The following is a 12,253-nucleotide window of genomic DNA, read 5'->3' on the forward strand; positions in this document are numbered from 1 at the left end:
TTACCATAATACCATGTATGACAGTATACGTATATGGTGCTGATTGGGTAATGCATTGTGTTGGATTCATGCCAGCTGCAGCACTTTGTATTTAAACAAAAGATGTTGTGTGTTTTTATCTTGTCACTTTTTGCAAATACCAAAGTGGGATTTGACATTGGTTTGCCACCATTCTGACAGTCCATATACTAAATTATTGGCGTTAATATGCTGTACTTAAAGGAGTTTTCAGTGTCTTTGACATACTTTAAATGTTTTGAAAGCTCTTTGGTCTTCATGTTTAAATATCTGGTTGAAATTCACTACCCGACAGAAGGACTTTAAAGAGTTGTAAGGGTATGTTTTACATTTGTTTCTGCAAAGTAACCACAAGTTAGGCAGGAGAAAGGGGTCAGCTACAGTATACAGTATATTCCTGTTTATAATCATATCATTTTTAAATAGTTGTTAAGAAGTTAGTTGGATCTATTGAGTTTGGAGTATTAAATTTGTAACTGAATGCGAGGCTTGTTTTGACACAAGGAGTTGGATAGAATGGATTATCTCTTTTTCACTGAACATATTTTATACTGTTTTGTTTCACATTTGATCAAAAACAGGTCACTTGAAATAAAGTTGTACTTGTTCTTCATTTATTGATCTACTGTATGGTTTCTTAATACAAGACAATCAGTGTAAAGATTGTGTTGATTTGTTTGATGGGCTTCCAAATCTCTCTACCAAATTTTAGATTCTCAGTGATTGTACAGAAACTGTGTTGTACAGAAATGCTGTGTTTTTCATGTATTGCGCTACGGTTGTACAGCAGGTTTGTTAATATTTTATTTATAATGGTTACTTATTCTGTTTTCCTTATACAGTATCTCCTTAATATACACAGTGGTTAAAAAGCCTAGTGTTGTGATATATTTATATATATCAAATATATTAGATATATATATATCAAAGTGCTCTGGATGAAAAGTGATCAAGCTTTTTTATTTCAATAATACTGTATTTTCATTACATCCATATTATTGAAAAAGGACTTTGCGTGAAATTTTGTTCTGCTCTATAACACTGTATAATGCTGCAGTAATCTGTACGCTAAGGCACACTATCATACCAATCGAGGCCTTTACAGTATGCCAAATATAGTGTAAAGATCACACAAGATTTTTAAAACTGTTTAAATCTGTTAGTTGCCTTGAGCACATTACACTGTCAGCTACAGATATTTGATTATTGTGCCATTCTTTCAGTGGTCTGTCCTAAATACAATTCTAGGACACATTACATTTGTATACTCTGACTTAGGAGTGTTCCCAATTTGCTCATTCTAAGAGCATTTAATAGGACTATCTGTTTCACTTCTTTAAAGATAATAATTCAAGCTGTCTGTTAACAAGCTATTTCTACATATACAGTAGATCATAAATCACCGTGTAGAGAGATTTCTACAGAAGAGAACATCGATTCTTTGCAATTTGGATAGCATTATGGTGTCCTGCAGCAAGATTCCCCCTTCTATCACCACAGTGGAGTCCTTTGTGGAGAGATGTTTTTTGAGTGAAACAATCCAGTAGATACAGGTCTGCATTTACAACATATAGCATGCTGATTCCCATGCTGTGCAATACAAAGGATTGCCTACCTCTTGTAAAACTGTACTGTGATCGCTTTCATTTTGGATTGCTAAAAATTAATATAGACATTTTTTTATTACTCGATTGCAACAAACACACTAAAACAAGCAAAATGGTGAGAACAGTTCAACACTGTTCAGCACTTTTGTGGTAAACAAGTGAACAACCAAATTGCCTAATATAGTGTGGGTTTCAATCATAGACCAGGATGACACCACATAGGACAAACACTTCTGTTTTTGTTTGTCTTTGAGTGTAAGCCATAGGCTAATTGTACCACCCTGAAATTTGGAGAAATGCATCACGTGCTTATATTCAGGTTAATTTGGTACAGTTCATGATTTTTTTTGAAATAATCCAGTAATTCAGTACACGGAATGTGAAGGTGTAGACAAAATATGCTCATGTATTTTAGTTTTAGTTGAGATTTGATCCGCAAAAATGGAAACATTCTGCAATTTAAGTATATATATTTAGATATAGCATTACTACAATACTATAACCAAATTAGGTTGCATGTACACATTAGAGTACTTGAAATCATTCCAACATCATCAAGAGTCAACCTAAATTTAAATGAGACACAGTTATGAATTTAATAAAATTTACCAATCACCATCTTGTCAAATTGCAAACATTAAACTTGTTGTGTCCTTTCTTGAAACAAGCAGTATGAGTATAGTTAGTTAGAACACAAACCATTTAATTATACACATACTGAAGCCTTTTTATGTACCCAAGTAAGCATTACAGCAGTGTAATCTTGATGAATAAATAACACATCAGTGTCTTAGCATGTAATAGTCAAAGGGGTCTTATGTACTGTATGATGTTATATTATCTGTTATTTGCAATGTTAAGTACGTAGCACAAACATTCTCTTGTGTTCTTTACTATCTTCTTTCAAAGGCTTGATCACAGCATTATCCACATATTATACTAAAGATGCCAGTGTTTTTATTTTTACCTTTAATTAAAACAAAATTGTTTAAATAACTTAAAGGTGGGGCTGTACATTGGTGGTGGAGGGGAGTCCCCATTACCTGTAAAGTGCTTTGAGTGGAGTGTCCAGAAAAGTGTTATATAAGTTTAAGCAATTATTATTTTTCATTGTTACACTAGTTTCATTGTTATTGCTAGACAACAAGGTGCAGTAAGTGGCAGTAAGTGGCAGTAAGGCCAGCTTTTGTTGTGACAGGAATCATTCTGTGCATATGGAAAACTAGAATCTAAATGGCAAAACAATTTATGCTTCACGTAAAGTTATTGTCACATTATTTCAATAAAGAAAAATATGGCTTAGAAAAGACATAATCCTATTTAGCAGCATTCTGGGAGTTAATTTGGCCACTGGCCAATGATTATGATTATCAGTAATTTGTTTTTGCAATAATGTAATACAAAGTACTGATGATTATTGTTTTTTAATCCCTTATTTACATACTAAAAACTCAGTTTAAAGCTACTGTACCTTACACAAAAAAATTGAATTTAAAACCTTGTGGCTATATGATGAAATAACAGTTATAATTCAGGAGTATTGGGAACGATTAAGCTTGTCAATGTTAAGAAAAAACTTGTAAGTCGGAAATAGATATATGTGAAGCAGAACTAAATAAGCAAAAACACATTTAAAAACTTGAAGTAAAAATTTCCTGTTCTATTTACAGGAAAACTATACACATTTCTAGTGAAATGTTCTTGGACTAGCTATTTATCTTAATTAACAGGTAGCAAGTATATGCCAATAAAGAGCTTTTGTACTATGAAAATAAATTAAAATTTATGTTTTCTAGTAACTACTTAGAAAATATCGATTTGTAGATTTCCATATAGAATTTGCAGTGAACAAAATCCTTATGAAAAAAACATGTTATGTCAGACATTCGAAAGTAAAACCTACAATTCAATTTCATATCTTCACTTCCTCAATACATGTATCTGAAGCTTCAGTACATTCAGGCAAATCAGTCCATGGTAGGCACACATAAGACCCTAAACCTCCAAAAAGACTTAATAAGGTAAGTATGGTATTATAATAAGGAGTTAAAATCATGTCTCAAAACAATTCAAAATGGATCTGAAGGGGCATTATGGTTTTTAGGAATAGTTTAAAAAAAATTGATTCAACTTAGCTAAGGTTTTACAGGATGATTTTGGCTGAAGCACTTTCTCAATGGTTGTAATTGCAGTTTCTCACCTGAGATGAGATGAAAAAACAATATCCTAACTCTCTGGGGTAATTAAAAATGCCACAGTATTTCTCAAAGATTCCCATCTATGAATTGGCTCTCTGTTCTCCTTCCCACTGATAGCTGGTGTGTTGTGAGTGTACTATGGCTGCTGTTGCATCATCTAGGTGGGGCTGCACACTGGTGGTGGTGGAGGGGAGTCCCCATTACCTGTAAAACACTTTGAGGAGTGTCCAGAAAAGTGCTATATAAGTGTAAGGAATTATTTATTATTTATCTATAGTCTCTGGGTTCTGACAACTATTTTTTTTAAGTAGATAAACACTTATAATTAAAAAAAATAAAAATGTAAATCAACCTAGTACAAATGTCAATTAATTCTACTGATGTAATTCTTCACAGTGTCATACAGACTGTAAATGTTTTAATAAATCTATTTATTATTTTTTTATGAATTATTTATAAATAATTAACACATCTGGGATTTTTTTAGTTTCACACAGGAGTTTTAAGAAAGTAGTGTGATGCCGTGGGGTTGCCACAGGGTGGATGGGACACAATGCATAGACCCATGCCAAGGTCAGCAGATATATTTTTTTAAAATTGCTTTGATTTACAGTACTTTGATAACAAAAACAACAAGCTAAAATAAACCCTAGATCCTCTCAAGCTTCTTAATAAACTGGAAAAGGGTAACCAACTACATACAGCTGGACAGCTAGGCTGCTCACCAGCAATCACCTGTCTTCTTAGCATCTTCAATTCCAACAATTTCCAGGATGCTCAGAGAGAGTAAGGGATTTTAAAGATGCCCTTAAACAGAAACACTTGTTAAGCACATCTATGCTAAGATTAGTAAGTGGCACACATACTGTAGCAAGCAACATTGAGTGCATCAGCAAATTAAAATCTTTTTACTAGTCAATCTGCCAGCTGTTGTTCATGCGTACAGTATTTTTATCTTCTTGACATTGTAATTAAACATTGTAAAAAGTTTACAGAATGTTATAATATGAGCATTTTAAGATAATTACTTCTAAAAGTGCTGTATAAACACACGTTGTGTTAAATTGTACGTAAAAGTACATTATATAAATTGCAAAATACCTTAAAATCATACAAGTCTCCAGTAAGATGGAGAAGCAATATCTCCAAGTTATAACAATAACTTGCACTTTAAAAGGTTTCATAATTACTCTCATTATCGATTAAATAAATAACAAGTTGCCAGAATAAAATCTGAAAAAGAGTGGATGGTATGTACTACCACAGTTCAGTAGCCCTGGTCTAGAGAGTGAGCTCACCAGTGGTACAATAAAGCTTGAGAAAGACATAACTTTTATCTCATCAATTAAAGGTCTCTAAAACATTCTAGTGATAATAAAGAGTGCCTAAATAATGATCATAAATACAAATTGTATTTGCTTCAACAATTTTATTGTTTAATTTTTTGGATGTATAATAGTTCCATGCTCTGCTATATTCCTCATCAGGAAACAGGTGTCCACGTGATTCTAATGTAGGAATTGTGGTCCATGCACAGCAGCCCACAGATATCTAATAGCTGGCGATGACCTAGATAAGAGAAACGTCAACAGAGTGTCTAAAAAGTACCATACATTTACTAAATGTTTAGTTCTTAATAAAGACAAAAGAAGTATCTTAAGAAAGAAAGTTAAAGTTGTTTTGAAGCAATACAATAATTTTAGTATAAAAATCACAAGAAATGTGATTATATTTACAGAAAGTACTGACTTTTTCCTCGCTTGAAGTGCAGCTCCTACCTGAGGGGTGTACCTCATCCACCCAAATATGCAGTCGATTCAGTAGAAAGTGAGATATTTCTTTATCAACAAACTTAAAGGGTTTTTTAGAAGCACCACATTATACAAGTTAAGATATGAATTTAGCCAGGTCACCTTAATTTAACATTTTATTCCATTCTGGTCCAAATGGAATGGTGCTATCTACTAGTCCACCAACACCACTTATAGCAGGAGTCTAGTTTACCTTCTCCAATCCCAATATTGGGGAAAATGAAAAGTATCACCGCAACACCACTTAAAGACTTTTGGTTTAAGCTTTCAAACTGATTTAGAGTCATAAGACAAAGGTGTAGATTGCAACTCACAGTGTTGATCCAGCCAATGTACGCAGAGATGCGTGTGAAGACGTCGGGCTTCTGGGAAACATTGCAGCCCAGGGAAGACATAAAGCTAAAAACTCCATGTACTTCATATCGTCCATTTATATAACAGTTCAGGGCTCCCCCACCATCCCCCTGCAAAATCATACAGATTAGACGTTTGCATTGTACTCATAAACCATACTTGTGGTCTGCTCAATGTGTTAAAAAGTGTGCAAGGCAGACCAGTAAGAGAAAAACTGTATTTCTGTGATAAACTGTCTTAACCCAAGTATAAAATCACTTCATGTAACTGTGAAATAACAGACTCAAGAAACAGAGAAATATTAAAACTGAGACACTGCTGAAACCAGAGAAAAAGTTAAAACTGAAATATTGCTGAAACTTTTGCGGAATTCCTCCAACTTATCAAAATCCATCATGGCTATGTCGATGCAATTAGCACAGGCTTGTGCCCAAAGTAGGCTGAGCTTCTGTAGGAAGAGACTTGTCTGCAGAATGAGTCTGGAGTAGTAATACTTGCAGCACAGCCTGATCTGGCTCCATCTCCACCAGCACAGATCATGGTGGTCTTTACAGTTGATCCCCACCAGGAGCTGCTGGAGCAGGTGCTATAGCTTATAATGAGGATGGAAGCCTGTTGAAGGGTAGCTGACAGCTGTCCATAGGCTGTTGACAAAATTCACAATGTCATTGAGTTTGAAGCTTCAGTAGAACTATTGACTATTTAATAAGAATAAAATAAGAAATCAGAAAGGCTGTTATGTGCTACTGTCTATGTTTGAAGCAACTGAAATGTCATATAACTATAGAGAATGCATATTAAGTTGGAATGGTTTTTACAATGTCACCTTATATTAAAAATTACTTGGAAATCATCCAACCAATTTAGAATTGTCACTCAGGATTTGGGAAAATGGCTACCACATGGACACTAAGGACTGGTAAACATGCACCTTTTACAGTAAATGTCCTTTTACAAGCTGTAAACTCATGTGGCTGATGCTGTAGCCCAGGCACAAGCCTGTGATTTGTGGATCTTAGGAATGTAAATCATTAGCATTCTAGTAATGTCTGACCTTAAATGTCTTATTATGCAAGAGGCATAACTACGTTGGCACAACCAAATACAACATAACAGGTTTTGCAAACTTACTGCTTGTGCGTCCCCAGCCGGCAAGGTAGCAGTAAGTGCTTGGAAGGATGGCACCACTGCTGGGCAGTGTCGCCACATTGACATAGGTGTTCAGAATGGCATCCTGAGTCAGCTTCAGCAAGGCAATGTCATATCTGAAGATGACACAATAAGCACAGGAAGAATTCCATGCAGTTAAACAGGATATGAAGGAATAATGCACAGCTTTCTGAACTAAGACACGCTCTACTGAAAGGTTTATCACCATTCCACAGGTACACCTAGACTTGCATGCATTAGAGAGTGGTGTTTTGTAAATTTCTGTAACACTATTCTTCATAATATGCTGCCATGCATATGGCAGCCTGCAGAAGGTACTTCTGCCAATTAGTATAAAGGTGATATAAGAATTGAAACAGTTTTATGCTGTATGGGAATGTCAGTCATTCCAAAATGTATATACTGTATTGAAGATGAATATTAAGAATATTGCAGAAGTGGTGGTAATTTAGAAAAGAGACTGTACGCAGTATGTAAAGAAGCACATTGCATTTGTACAGTAATTTTTCAAATATCTGTCAAATACCCTTTTGCACTTCATAATAATGTACATAATTGTTATTTATATAAGATTTTCATGTGAAATCAGCTTAAAGTGCCAAAAATAAAATGTTCTGTCTGCTCTGTTGCAGTGCTGTAGAGATCAACAACACTGGACTAGGTTCATTGAGAAACTAGGAAATTCACTTTTCCTTGAAGTCCTGTGTTTGTAGTTTATTATTCTCATCTTTTATTTTTTAGTACATATTGAAATTCCATTTTAATATGTTGTTTTTGTTCAATAGTCTTTCTGCTCTTGAATCCTATTTTACATCTTCTGCATCTTACTGCATTCCCACTTGAATCAGAGTTCCACTCAGTAACAATCCCATACAAAATGTGTGTCTTAGGGTTTTCAAAAATGCTTACTTTGTGCACATTTACTGTAATGTTTTTTACTGGTTAGTACCTGGATGGAGCCAGTAGGGGGCACTCACCCTGTGGTCTGTGTGGGTTCTTATACCCCAGTGTAGTGACGGGGACACTATACTGTAAAAAAGGCGTAATCTTTCGGATAATACCCCTAATCAAAGTCCTGACTCTCTGTGGTCATTAAAAATCCCAGGGCGTTTCTTGAAAAGAGTAGGGGTGTTACCATGGCACCCTGGCCAAATTCCCCATTGGCCTTTACCAATCATGAACCCTAATAATCCCCACCTATGAATTGGCTTCATCACTCTGTTCTCCTCCCCACTAATAGCTGATGTGTGGTGAGCATTCTGGCGCACTATAGCTGCCGTTGCATCATCTAGGTGGGGCTGCACATTGGTGTTGATGGAGGGGAGTCCCTATTACCTGTAAAGCACTTGTTAACATAATATAATAATGAAGACTAAGTTATCTGTCTGTTTAAGTATATCCCCCTTTTTCTTACTAATTTACATTAGTGAAACAACAATATAATTAGATACACAGTACACTGAATAATAGAACAGTCACAAATAAGTACTTATATTTAATTTAAAAATCGGTTTCATGACTCTGTTGTATTCATTTTTTTGTGGCTCTCAGTTTTTAGTTTTGCCCAGATTCTGCAGTTTCATTAAATCAGTCCCTTCATTGAAAATGTACTGAGATGAAAAAAGTGTGTGACAGTAATACTAACCCAGCAGTAATGTCATTGGGATTCCAGCTAGGATGAACAATCTTCTTTTCCACAGGAATGAACTGCTCCTTTCCCTCTATCCCATAGATATTATGCTCTCCCAGAACAACAACCAAGGGTGCACTGTTAAAAATAAAGTTTTGCTTATCAGTAAAAGTATTCAAGCAGTTTATTAATTGAATTCTTCTGCATTTTGAAAGTTGAGCATCACAAAAAATGTGCTATAAGGAAAAATGACAACAATGTGGAGTGTTCAAAAACGAACTACTTTAATAAAACATCTGCACTCTTAAACTTAAAAACCGAAATATTTTCCTACCTCCCAAAGCATGAGGCAGCTGTCAGAACCCATCGACGTTGGATTAGGACGCCGCCACAGTTATGGGGCAAGCAGTCACTCGAACTAATACGAATCGACACCTGAGCAAAAGCAAGTAAAGAAAAACACTCATTGAGAAACAGATTTACAACAGCACACCTGCCCTAAGTAGAATAACTTTATTCATAATGTACCTAGGAGATCTCATTGATTCTCAATCAATATAGATTTAAATTGCAGTATGTCAGAGCACAGCAGTTGCCTAGATGAAAAATAATAATATTTTGCAATAGTACAGTATATTGCTGAACACATTTTATTCAGGCATTTGATATATGACTTTTTAGTTAGTAGATATCGTCATGTGTAAAACCAATTTTAAGCATTGTTAATGTATATTGTATATTAGTTCAGGTGGGTAGCTGCGTCAGCATGCGTAGTCTGCAAAGGAATAAGTAATAGGTTTATTCCATGCTGAAAAGAGAAGAGAGAAAACAACGTTTCAGCTGTAAAGCCTTCTTCAGGTGTGAGCAAGGGCAGACAGCAAAGATTAAATAGCACAGAAAGACAAAAGCTGGGGGAGGGGATAAGGCAGGCAGGGCAGAGAGGCCACTCAGGAAGTACAAGATGGAGAGGGGTGAAGGTGCATGAGAATAGAGAATTGTATATAAGTATTTTATAAAATATTTAATTTAATAATAATTATATAATAATCTTTTAGAATGTGTTACATTATATCTATCTGAATCAATATAATGAAATAATCAAATGAAATAATGAAAGTTAAAAGAAATTTTAAAAACCAAACTTTTAATTAAAATTATTTACTACGAAACAACATTATTTTGGACATATCAGTATTCTGTAAATTCATATTCACTGTCTAGTTCTTTTTATTAACATTAACATTAATAGAGGCAGAGATCGATTGTCCAAAAAGGCTGTGAATTTGTACTTGGATCCTACAACCAGCGCACATCTGACATTACATTTCAAACCAACACTGGGAATCTGCCTTCTTTGTGTTCTCATGGTGAAAAATCTTAATTTTTCCATGCAATCAGCACCCTTACCTGCCAAGGCCAACTGTATGGTGTGACCTGAATACCTCCTATGATACGTTCAGATGTTTTATTCTTCCCTTCCTGTGCATGTCCTTAAAACACAAGTATGAAGGAAAATCATATTTCGTCAGGGGTAAAGCATACATTTTGGACTGAAGATTTTGAGAAGCTGTCCTATAGAACTGTGAAGTGTCAGGAGGTGCAACAGTGGCCCTGGGAGATTTAAGAATGGATGACTGTTTTTGATGCTCACCAGCCTCAGTGTTTATGCGTTTGGCTGCCACAATGTCTTGTGAGAGCTAAGATCTCTGTGCTGGAAAGAGAACTAATTACAAAGTGAAGTAAATTTTTAGAAATAACTTCTTTGGGCGACACCAGGTCTTCGAGGAGATGTTATTGACGTTTTGTTTGTAGCTCAGTAAATGAGCTAGCCAACTGTTTTTTTAGACAGAGCTGTTTGTAAAAATTTAGGACTCCAAGGCGTCTGTATATTTGTTTTGTTTATTTCTGAAAGGTGTCAATTTTAACTCACTTTTCGATTTACCATATGACTATTTAAAAAGAGTACATTGATATTGTTCAGATTTGTCAAAATTATACTTTTGGTCAATGCCTTGGCCAGTTTGCAGTCAAATATATTGTTTTATATTGCAAAATAGAAAATATAACTCACCTGGCACAAAAAAGATTGAAGCCAAAATAATGTAGAGAAACATTTTTTCAGTTGTCCTTCTCTTCTCAGTTAGCTCTGAGTTTTTGGTCAATATTTATTCACATGTTCCCATGTAAAACACTCCCATTTTCCACTTCATTTTAAGAAATTCCAGTTAATTAGTTTCATAATATGAGTCTCGTTTTATGTTACCATTGTTTCTTGTAACTGACACCCTTCCTATACATGTTATGTGATATTTCCTTCTCACATATTACAGCTTTAACTACACTACAATGGAAATTGTGCCTATTGCTTATTGCTTGCATGACACAAGGCTGCACAGTTTTCCCTTTTACACATGAGATGGGAGGAACAATATTAGCATTTGTATTTCCTGTTTGTTTGTATTTTTCTGTTTTTATATTGTGTACATGATATACTGTATAATACCCCAAAACATAAAATAATATATAGTATACAAAAGCATAATGTAACACAATGAGTTGTGGATTGTGATGGCTACAGTATGTCTTGCTTAAAAAGCAACTACAAAGTGTTCTCATATAATTATAACAGTATTTAAGAGAGCAAAGTCAGTTAAATTCCATGAAACTTGTTAAACTTGTGAAAGTGTGATTTTTATTCACCTCTCTAAATTTCATGCAAAAATACATCTACAATATCATTGTGTTCTTAGGTAATGCAATGCAAGATTCTTCAGTTGTTCTTGTTTCCCTAGGGTATAATAGAAGGAAGCACACAAAAGTATTTAGTCTTAGCATGTATGAGGAACTGTGGGCAAGTGATCAATGACCTCCACAAGTAGGGAATGAATGTAAAAGAATCAACAGAAGTCAAATATGCCACTTTCCACTAAGACATTTTCAATTTTTATACAGGATGAACATTTATTGTTCTGTAAAAGCCAACCAGAATTCCAAATTTAACAGTGGATTTCAAACACAAAGTGGTATCTTCAGGATGGAAAATGTTGAAAATGCTCTTCAATGCTGCCTGAATGAATGCTGCATTCATGGCCATGTTGTGAGGAAGAAGCTTCTTCTTAGTCCAGACTCAGACTGTGCCAAACTACAGTATACTGTATGAATGAAAAATGTAACTATGTCTTATGGTCAGATGAAATACATTTTGAGCTTTTTGGACACTCTCATCAATGTTATGTTTTATGAAAAAAATGGAAGACAAAGAAATATTTTAGCAACACACAATACTGTACATGTTCCCTACTACCAGTTCAGTATCTTAACCTCAGACCAATGCCAGAATATCTTAGTTATTATGCATCTTGTCAGAATAATTTACAAATTACTATTTTTCTGGACTTTAGTTAATTATTTATGACAAATATGATTTTGCTCTGGGTCATTATATTGTACACAGGTAATTGTCCT

At 34.7% G+C, this 12,253-nt stretch overlaps 1 protein-coding gene across 1 annotated transcript; it reads right to left on the reverse strand.

Annotated features, from left to right (window-relative positions):
• Window positions 1-4,708: 4,708 nt before the first annotated feature.
• LOC102695359 (chymotrypsin-like elastase family member 1) lies at window positions 4,709-10,933 on the reverse strand. Its single transcript, XM_015363551.2, has 8 exons — window positions 10,860-10,933; window positions 10,196-10,278; window positions 9,123-9,223; window positions 8,804-8,926; window positions 7,120-7,253; window positions 6,487-6,632; window positions 5,949-6,098; window positions 4,709-5,392 (listed from the first exon to the last, which is right to left on the reverse strand). The coding sequence occupies exons 1-8, from the start codon at window positions 10,900-10,902 to the stop codon at window positions 5,375-5,377; spliced, it is 798 nt and encodes a 265-aa protein (XP_015219037.1). The 5' UTR covers window positions 10,903-10,933; the 3' UTR covers window positions 4,709-5,374.
• Between the last annotated feature and the right edge of the window lie 1,320 nt (window positions 10,934-12,253).

Source organism: Lepisosteus oculatus, chromosome 15, assembly GCF_040954835.1.
Source record: "Lepisosteus oculatus isolate fLepOcu1 chromosome 15, fLepOcu1.hap2, whole genome shotgun sequence".
In the NCBI taxonomy this organism is placed as follows: Eukaryota; Metazoa; Chordata; class Actinopteri; order Semionotiformes; family Lepisosteidae; genus Lepisosteus; species Lepisosteus oculatus.